The 10,224-nt window shown below is 31.6% G+C and overlaps 2 protein-coding genes across 2 annotated transcripts in view; one reads left to right on the top strand and one right to left on the bottom strand.

The window, feature by feature from the left end:
* Window positions 1-1,170: 1,170 nt before the first annotated feature.
* LOC119609641 (NEDD8 ultimate buster 1) lies at window positions 1,171-5,850 on the bottom strand. Its single transcript, XM_037964483.1, has 6 exons — window positions 5,422-5,850; window positions 5,236-5,359; window positions 4,701-5,050; window positions 4,399-4,641; window positions 2,087-2,635; window positions 1,171-2,011 (listed from the first exon to the last, which is right to left on the bottom strand). The coding sequence occupies exons 1-6, from the start codon at window positions 5,539-5,541 to the stop codon at window positions 1,553-1,555; spliced, it is 1,845 nt and encodes a 614-aa protein (XP_037820411.1). The 5' UTR covers window positions 5,542-5,850; the 3' UTR covers window positions 1,171-1,552.
* Window positions 5,851-7,010: 1,160 nt separating this feature from the next.
* The window catches only part of LOC119609642 (inositol hexakisphosphate and diphosphoinositol-pentakisphosphate kinase), a 39,238-nt gene continuing 36,024 nt past the window's right edge, over window positions 7,011-10,224 (top strand). The window contains 1 exon segment of the mRNA XM_037964484.1: window positions 7,011-7,960. Coding sequence (XP_037820412.1) covers window positions 7,793-7,960 — 168 coding nt within the window. The 5' untranslated portion in view covers window positions 7,011-7,792.

Genomic DNA, 10,224 nt, shown 5'->3' with positions numbered 1-10,224 from the left:
AAATATATGATTAATTTATGTGCTTTTTGCAAAAACAAAATAATTTACAGACGCAAATTTATAATTATTTTGTCTATTTTTATTCTTCTTTTTTAATAATTATTTAGTATTTTTAATTATTGTTTATTTTATATTGGAATTTGTTTTTTTTTTTTTCATTTTTAGCAGTCCGTCAGTCGAGTGTGAAATTTATATATTTATTTAAAAGTACCCACCAAATAATTAGTTTTTGTGTTGTCCACCAGTTGTTTTCAGAACCCTCAGAACTTTCAACATTGGTAAATTATTGTGTATGCTAAATTGTATGGCACTTGTGAACGATTATTTAAAAAAAAAATAATAAAACATTTAAAATAGTTTAAAAAGCAATTAAAAAAAAAAGTGACAAGTTCAATGTACAAGTTCATAGCCCGCAAATGCGACGTCTGAAAAGCGTATAAATATAAAATAATAGTGTTATTATCAATTTTTATGTAAATCCTACTATTATTTTATATATTACTTCATTATGAGCTAATAATAATGTGAAAAGTTCTAGAGAGTTGTTTCTAAAGTTTTAGGGTTTGATACTATTGGTCGACATAAAGAGAAGATACCAATATTACAGAGGAATTTGTTAAGTTATTTCCGATTATGTCATTTGGAATTAATGGGACATTTCAGGCCTATGATACCGCAAAGGAAAGGAGCATATAACGAACGAAGAGCGAAAACTGTCTGAGGTAGACATAACAATAAATACTTTCGTTGATTTAACCAAATGACTTGGGTAGAGACCAAATGTGGACGCAATGATTAACTAAACCTCTTTCTAATCCATTTATCTCAAAGAAAGTTTAGCTACGGAATCTAATAGCGGAATATAGAAGACTATGATGGTCCTATGATTCTTGTCAAATGAACTACATACACAAAGAAGACTTAAAAAATCATCTGATATATACATAACTATGAAAACTTCTGAATATGAGGAACATCTATGTATGAGAAATTTAGGCAGGAAGAGAGGAGAGATCCATTTGACTGTAGTTAACGATTTACAACTTTGAAAGTTAACCATTAAAGAACAATTTCCTGAAGTTATTCCAATAAGAATAATGTTCTGCAGATCTTCAGTGGAATTGCTATAACTCAGTGGCCCTAGTTTCGAATATTAAATAAAATCTAAACTTTTATTAAACAGTCATATAAAAAGTTAAATTTATTTCTCAAAAATTTGGATTTTTTTGTTAATAAAACACTAAATCTAGATAAAAAAATTGGCCAATTAGTAACATAAACATAACCGTTTGGAAATTTGACTAAACGGGCAACAAAATCCGTCTAAAGCAATCTTAAAGATTTGGTTTCGCTATTGTTAAAGTACGATTTAAAGTGAAATTTCCAACTGGTTTATATTTATATAAAACAAGAAGAAAATTATGTTAGTAAAATAAAGGAAGTTTTTAAAACAATTTCAACAATAAAACTCAATAAGCAAGACATGTTTTTAAACTTAATAAAAAAAAAAGAAGTTAAAAAGGAAACAAAAAAGTTAAAAAATACAAACATATTACTGTTCTAGTAAACGTTTATATTCGGCGAGAAATTGTTCTTCTTGTACTAAAGGTAAATCCAAATAGTCATGTTCGTTGTCAGTTATTTCTTCCGTGAATCTATTATAGGCCTTCAAAGATTCCATTTCCTTTTGAGCCTTATCCAAAGCTTTTGTAATCAAAGAGCTGGCACCGGAAGATGTAGAAGGTCCTCCGTAGTCTATATTAGCCGCTGCAGAGGCAGCTGCCGCAGTCATGCGATCCATGGCAGCCACCAATTCCGTTTCATTGCCATACATTTTCATTAGAAACTCTATGGCATTGTCCAAACTATTTTCGGTGGTTTCCAAGGCAACACGAGCCATTTCCTCATTGAAACCTAATTGCTTGAGTTGTGATAATATATCATCATCAGCCGAGGCTGTAGGAGGTAAGTTGTGTCTTAATTCTTCGGCACTAGATTGTAAAAGATCCAACTGTAACATAACCGTGTAGAATTAAATAAAAATAATTTGTTTTTTTTTTTTTTCTTAACTAGATGTTGAACTTACTGCTTTGGGCACATCATTATTGCAACGTTTTAAGGACTCCACTACTACATCACGTTCGAAACCCATTTCCATCAGAGTGCAAACACTACGTGGATTAACCCAGTCTTTATCATTATCAATTTTCGTCGATAAATTCTTATGAATTTGTCTTTCTTTTTTGGAATTTTTACGAGACTCTTTTAATTTTTCTTTTCTTTCGTGTATAAAATTGATGGCCTGTTCCACATTGCCACTACATGAACGTAAAGCTAAGCGTGCCTCAAAAGGTTCATAGCCCATTTCAACTAAGGCGGCCACTAAAGAATCGTCAACTTTAAGAGAATCCAGCTCTGTTTCGGCGATTGCAAATTTCTCATAAGCCTCATTGCGACGATTCTGATGAAAGTGTACTACACCTTGCAGTAGATGTAAACGCATTATTAAGGCTTTTTCAGGACAGGCACTGCCTTTAAGGGTTATCAAACGTTGAAAGTTTTCACCATACGAACGGCGAAAACTTTTCTCACACAGCTCTAAGCGTCGTTGGGCATCAGGTAACTGGGTAACATTCTGTATGTGAATTAAAGAATTATTTGGTAATACGTCGTGTTTTTGGACTTTTTGTGTTACAGTAGGTTCTTTTTGAATTTTGGTTCGTTAATTTTGGGTGTTAGTATGAATTAAATGAAGTGAAATGATGATATAATTCCTGGGTCGTTTTAACTTTATCAATGTAAATTATGATTTACGGGTTTATATCCGAAATTGAATCCAATTTTGCTCTTTAAGATACTATAAACAAATGGATTATCGTCTGACAATATTGACTACTACATCCACAAACCCTCGAGACTAAGTTCATTTCAGACCTACAGTATATTCAAAATGAACATGCGACTGACTCTTGGAACATTTTCTGACAATATGAACATTCTCAGATCTTCCTTCTCTGTCTCGATTATGAATGAACAAATTAAGTATAACAAACTTCCCAGAAAGATTATATAAGATCTACACTGAGGACGACAAAGGGCATGAAAGAAATATTCTAACTGCTTGAAAATAAGACATAATCCTGGACCAATATACCACACATTAAGTGGTCGGCAAATTGTATATCATTATACAGAGTCCGATTTTCAAATCCATATCGCTAGCCAGCTGATTATCATTTAATAAAATTACGAAATATTCCAGACTAGGACTCTAATGGATATCAAATCGCCAAGAAACCTGGTAAAGATTTGAACTTCATTAACATAACGTTTCCAACGCAGTAGAAACTTTTCTCCTAAACGACAAGAATCATCAATCGTCAAATTGGATAACTTTTTTACTAGTGCCAGAGTCCCATATTCAAATCCATACCGCCAGCAAGCTGGTGGACTTTCAACACAGCGATAATCTTTCCTGGTCTAAGTATTTCTTCATCACCTCAGATTGTGCCATACAGTTTAAAACTCTCAGTTTTTTTATCAAAGATATCTAAAAGCCCAATCTGTCAAGTTCGAATAAAGATTCCTGCTTCAAAAGTCTGAAACAACAGATGAAACTTGATGACTGTAACGAATCAAAGAATTGAATGGCATAAGTCTATCTAGGCATCTTTTCAAAATGCTGCACGATCAACCAGTCTTGTAGTAGTAAAATTTATTGCAAAATATCAGAAGCTTCATGGCCTTTTTGATGGAGCATATAATTTGCGCCACAGAATCTCTCATTTGAAAATTTCTTAATTTATAGAAAATTTTCCAGTTCAAAACTATTAGACTTTCTTCTTAAGGGAACTGAGTTTGAAACCTTTTGGGAATCCATCTGTTTTCAATCCTCTCTCTTTTCCTTCTCTCTCACTCTCTCTCTCTTAATGATCCTTATATTTTTCTAATGTTTTGTTTCGCTATTTTTATTTCACTTTTTTGACGAAATTTTATCTGTTTATATCGAATTGTCTGTTTCGCTGATACTACAAAATTCTCGAAATTTTATAAAATTATCTGATTTTAGCAAATTTTCTAAATATTCACTATTTTTTAGAAATTTTTGCAAATTTTCTTTTAAAAATGTTGAGTGTTCCATTTTTAGACAATTTTCGAATTTTTCACTATTTTTAGAACACTTTAGAAATATTCTTCTTCTAAATTTGTATTTAAAATTATATGGTAGTTTTGTCAAAATATTACTTTAACAAAGTTAAAATATTAATAAAGATGAAATGAATAGTGAGTATAATTATAATGTCGTTGGTCAAATATTCTCGCGAAAATGTTTAAATATGTTTTGAGTGAAAAAACGTTAAATAATATTTTAAATAAAAACAAAAAACTAAAACATACCTTTAGGCACAAATAACACCAAACAATATCCAAATTAACTAAAGCATAATTGTCGACGGCTTCCAAAAACTTTGAATTACAGGTAATAAATTTCTCATCGGCTTCGAGCAGCAATACCAAGGCCTCATCATAATGATCACGTTTCATGGCAGCACGTGCTTTTTCATAATAACCCAAGGCCATTAATAAAGCACGATTTTCGGCGGGTGGTAAAAATACTGGATTGCCATCTTGATCTTCCATCTAGCATTATCAAATGATTAAAATAAATGTTTATATTATACAAAATTTCGGGTAAATACCTCAAATAATTGTCGACTTGAATCCACTATAGACTCAACATCCATTTTTATTTTACGTATACGATCGTACATGGCATCCTCTTGATTTTGTTCGACACCTCTATCCACTTCACTAATGATCACCATTAATTGTTGATTATTTTTGACATTTTGTATTTCTAACGATCTATCGGGATCTATAATTTTACCCGCTGATATGCATTTTATACGACTGGGATCAACTATGTCCAAGGATTTCGCCACAATGGTTTGTAATTCACTGCCTAAAGCTTTGAGGGCACATTTCACTTCTATTATACTTTGTGTACCCTGTTTGTTGTTAATGCGACGAACACTAAAAGTGGCAAGACCTTGAAAAGAAGAGCAAATAGATACTCTCATAAGATACTGTCGTTTTTTAAGTAAGAATGTGTCTTCCTATAACTAACTTTATCTTATTAAAATGTTATCACTAGTATTTTTAACTCATTTAAACTGTGATCTACTTCACCTTATTACTCCAATTAGATTTCTGTCTTAAACTATTCCCACTAACCTGTATCTTCAAATTCCTTACGAGCCGCCAGTTTACGTAGAGCCCCCTCCTGTAATTCTGTTAAAGCTAATTTACAATTGGATTTTGTCATGCCCAAGTCCTGGCTAAAATTATTAGCCAATTTCTATAAATTAGAATCAAAATCGGTATCAATCAATATACTGCAATTAAAATCATTATACCCACCTCAATTTCCTCTTCCACACAGCCAACACCATCATAATAGTATGGTTCCAGCCATAACTTAATGCCCAACAATTGTAAACGTGCTCTAACTTGTATGATAATATTATCTATTTGGGACATCTTATTTCGAAATTTAATTGATTTCTATAATATCTAAGAGATCAGGTCGGGTCGGTCGCTCGCTCCTCTTTTCAACACTGCTGACATTAATAGAATGACAAGCAAATTGTTTATGGTATATTTCACAATAATTTGTTAAATTATTTTCTTTTTACTCGGATTCCTTTTCAATATCGTTATTTGTTTTCTTGTTGCTTTTCATTAGAAAATTTCTTTGTTTATATCGTGTTTATTTATATTTGTTTTTGGTGTTTTATTTTGACCACGTTTTTTCTACGTTGCATTTCGATGTGTGGCTTTATTGGCTATGAGAGCGAGCGAGAAAGGTTGCTGTTACTTTTACTATCAGCAGTTGGAAAAGAACTCTATGACGATGAAATTTTATGACGCCGTCTGAAATAATGAAATTAAACAGCGGCTTTATACATATATTATAAGCGAAAATACTGCACAAACTTTAAAAATTAAATTTCAAAGTTAAATTTATAGAATTTGGAAAATTAAATTAGAAAAAATATCTTAAACCGTTTTAATGAAATTAATTACAGTAACGCTCCAAATTTTTCATCTAAATTAAAAATATTTATTTCAAAAATATATTTTTTCGATCAAACTTGAAATATTTTCAGTAATAATTCCATTCCGCTCAGAAAAAAATTAAATTTTTCAAATCGAAATCTCATAATTTTTACAAATAAATTAAATACTTTTTTAAAAAATTAAATTTTTTTTTAAAAATTTCAAAATTTGCCCAAAAATTAAAATGATTCTTTAAAAATTTTGAATTTTAAAATCAAATTCATAATCTAAGTTTTTACTAAAAGTACAAATTTTGGCGAAATATTATATTTTTTTAATTAGTAATTAAAACTATTAGGACAAAAAATAAAGCAGTTTGAACATTATTTAAATATTATTGGAAATTTTAGTTTTTGATTAAAAATTTCCATAATTTCGGGTATAAAATTTTTACTAAAAAATTAAATTTTAGATTTTTTTATTTATAGAATTATATTTTTATAGAAGTTTCAATATTTAAATAAAATTTTAAATTGTCAATGCGTTAATAAAATTTTAAATTTTTAATAATTAGAGATTTTTTTTTTTAATTTGAAATATGGAGAGAAAATTTAAAAAAAATAGAATTTTTATATTTTAAATTTAATTTCGCGTAGTAGTTGTAGTTGTAAATGTAATCAAACAGTTATTTGTTTACATTTTTTGCACTATTCTTTTTAACCACTCGTTTGCCGAGCTAAAAACAAAAACAAAACAAAAGTAAACAAATTATTTCTGCAAAATTTTAAAGCAAAACAACAACAAATTGCCGGTAAAAGCGAATAATGAAAACCAAAACAAAAGACAGCTGATATGGCAACTTTAATGGATTTTGCGCAAAAACTCCAATAACAACAACAAATTGACAAATCTGCAGCACAGTCAACGTCTGCACAAATGTTGGGGAACAACAAAAAAACATATGTTTGCAGAATTTGTTATTGTTTATCCCCATTGTTGGGGCTGCTAAATAAATGTGCTTCTTCTCAATCAGTTGCTTGAAGGCGTTTGACAAAAGTGACGTGTGAAATTTTACGGGGAATCGTAAGAAAAAGAAAAATCAGAAACTTTTTTGACTAATTTAAGCAAAAAATAGACAAAAAAAATTAATGCGCAGTGTTAAGTAAAAGAAAATAACAAAGAATTACATAATTATAAAGCCGAAATAAATTATTTTGCAAAAGTTAAATATTTTCCAGCAAATAAAGAAGTGCGTGTTAAACGTTTGAAAAAGTTGAACAATAAAAGATTGAAGGTCATCATTTAGTGGCTGAAATCAAAGTGCTGGTACTAATTTAAGGTGACTGGCTAGCCGAGTGCCTCAACAGTGGAAAAATCAATATAAATTTTCAAACCAGACTAGAATATCAAAACGTTTTCATTTAGCAACTAAAAATCTTAAGTTTGTCTAACAATTTTTGTGTATTTGTGAATGTTTTGTGGAAAATTCACCATTAAATGCATTCATTACAAAATTATTCAAATAAAATTTTACTAAAAGCACCAATTACTAACCTACAAAAACAACAAACAACCGAAAACAGCAACTGCAGCGGCAATAAGACAACACGTCTGTTGCAGCAGTCACACCTCGAAATAGCATCCGCTAAAGCAGCCCTGACACATTTACCCAGCTCGGGAACAACAACAAAGTTCGACATTGCCGACGTAGAACAAGAAGTTGTAAGCAAAAATGTCTTATACTGAATTGGAATCAGGTTATCAGGATTTACGTCAACAATCCAACCAACAAGCAGCTGCCGTTTCCTCGCAATCTCATGCCTCCGTGGTAGGAAACACCGGCGGCAGCACTGAGCGCGCACATCAGCGGCCTGGATTCTTTGTTGGTCACGATGGCAATGTAATTTTTAATTTTTTCGACTAATTATAAACATTATTCATTTATATTACTAATTTATTTATTTGTATGTAGTTTAATGTGTAATGTTTTGTGGTACATCTTTTCAATTTTGTCATGTAGTCTTATTTGGTGTAGATCCTTCTTTACGATTTGCATGTGTAAATTTTGTGTGTATATGGAGAAAAATCAATATTTATGATTTTTTGTTTTATGCCCCCACAGAAATGGCCTTGAGTAGAACGTTTTGTAAATATTTTATGTATCCCTTGTAAACACATTTCGGTTTTTTTGTTCTTTTGTATGCTGCGGCTGCTGTTGTTACATGACAAAATTTTCAATGTCAAGTTTAGTTAAAGTTAAAAAGTCATAATAGGTATATGTGGTAGAAAAAGAGCAGTTAGTTGAGCAGTAATGAAAGTGAAACCAGACATACCTAAGTGGGATGTAATATTAAAGCAGTGTAAAAAAATTGATTGAAATTCCTAGGACTTTTTGAGTTCTAAGTATGGTATGTGTAACAAAAACGTAAATACATACATATGTATGTACCTATATAAATTTCATATAAAAGCTTCTATACAATTTACCAAAAATATTTTGAAATAAAATCCTGATTTTAGTAGTTGCAAGGATTTTGGTTTTACATTAAAACGGTTCCAAACCTATATTAGGTCACAGCTGAAAATAAATAGTTTCAGAGTCCTTTGACCAGACCTCTCCAGTCTAATATGTATCTTGGCCATAATGCCTTTTATTCTTTGCAATCGCAGGACTGATTGATATTAGTACGAAATCATTCAGAGATCAACCTCCTGTCCCTTTTAAGTCTTCATAGAAATCGCTCAGATGCGTGTTGTGGACTGCCTATAATCCACTCAGATTCGAACCTATTTTTGCTAGTTTCTTAGGGTAAAGAGGCACCCTGTGCATTGCAGTCCTGATAACCAACACAGCCTTATTGTTAACAGCCTTATATTAACATTTAGAGCATTCTAAATACTACATCTACGAAAGAATGCACCGTATAACATGTCCATGCTCTCAGTGCTGCCTTAATATCGACTGTTCCGTTAACAGTACACATCCCAAACAGCTCATCGGGATGGGTATCATCATTTTTAATTAAAAACTCTATCATAGGTATAACACCGAAGTCTAATGCCGTAATTCTAAAAGTTATCCACAGTTCAAATTCAGTTGTAGTTCAGTTGTAGATCAGTTGTAGTTCAGTTGTAGTTCAGTTCTAGTTCAGTTCTAGTTCAGTTCTAGTTCAGTACGAAATCATTCAGAGATCAAATTCCTGTCCCTTTTAAGTCTTCATAGAAATCGCTCAGATGCGAGTGGTGGACTGCCTATAATCCACTCAGTGGATGTTAAAGGTTACCGTAAGTTTAAGCCATCGAGGAAGGTACTCACGTAAAGCACATTGATATTCATGTCAAGATTCGAACCTATTTTTGCTAGTTTCTTAGGGTAAAGAGGCACCCTGTGCATTGCAGTCCTGATACCCAACACTTATTGTTAACAGCCTTATATTTAGAGCATTTCTAAATACTACATCTACGAAAGAATGCACCGTATAACATGTCAATGCTCTAAGTGCTGCTTTAATATCGACTGTTCCGTTAACAGTAATTAGAAAGGATGATACACATCCCATACAGCTCATCGGGATGTGTATCATCCTTTCTAATTAAAAACTCTATCATAGGTATAACACCGATGTCTAATGCCGTAATTCTAAAAGTTATACACAGTTCAAGTTCAGTTGTAGATCAGTTATAGTTCAGTTGTAGTTCAGTTGTAGTTCAGTTGTAGTTCAGTTTTAGTTCAGTTCTAGTTCAGTTCTAGTTCAGTTCTAGTTCAGTGCTAGTTCAGTTCTAGTTCAGTTCTAGTTCAGTTCTAGTTCAGTTCTAGTTCAGTTCTAGTTCAGTTCTAGTTCAGTTCTAGTTCAGTTCTAGTTCAGTTCTAGTTCAGTTCTAGTTCAGTTCTAGTTCAGTTCTAGTTCAGTTCTAGTTCAGTTCTAGTTCAGTTCTAGTTCAGTTCTAGTTCAGTTCTAGTTCAGTTCTAGTTCAGTTCTAGTTTAGTTCTAGTTCAGTGCTAGTTTAGTTCTAGTTCTAGTTCAGTTCTAGTTCGTCGGTTCTAGTTCAGTTCTAGTTCAGTTCTAGTTCAGTTCTAGTTCAGTTCTAGTTCAGTTCTAGTTCAGTTCTAGTTCAGTTCTAGTTCAGTTCTAGTTCAGTTCTAGTTCAGTTCTAGTTCAGTTC

This window comes from Lucilia sericata, unplaced genomic scaffold, assembly GCF_015586225.1.
Source record: "Lucilia sericata isolate MDLA Ls3-8-SP2 unplaced genomic scaffold, ASM1558622v1 Contig001023F_arrow, whole genome shotgun sequence".
Taxonomy (NCBI): domain Eukaryota; kingdom Metazoa; phylum Arthropoda; class Insecta; order Diptera; family Calliphoridae; genus Lucilia; species Lucilia sericata.
Note: the sequence above shows the minus strand (reverse complement) of the source record. Positions and strands in the feature narration are given on the sequence as shown.

What these genes read in the sequence shown, in the direction of transcription:
- LOC119609641 (XM_037964483.1), bottom strand. Translation starts at nt 5,541, where the DNA reads ATGTCCCAAATAGATAATATTATCATACAAGTTAGAGCACGTTTACAA. An exon ending in CAAGTCGACAATTATTTGAG is followed by an intron (nt 4,642 to 4,700) that starts GTATTTACCCGA and finishes TGATAATGCTAG; the next exon opens with ATGGAAGATCAAGATGGCAA. An exon ending in GGTGTTATTTGTGCCTAAAG is followed by an intron (nt 2,636 to 4,398) that starts GTATGTTTTAGT and finishes ATTCACATACAG; the next exon opens with AATGTTACCCAGTTACCTGA.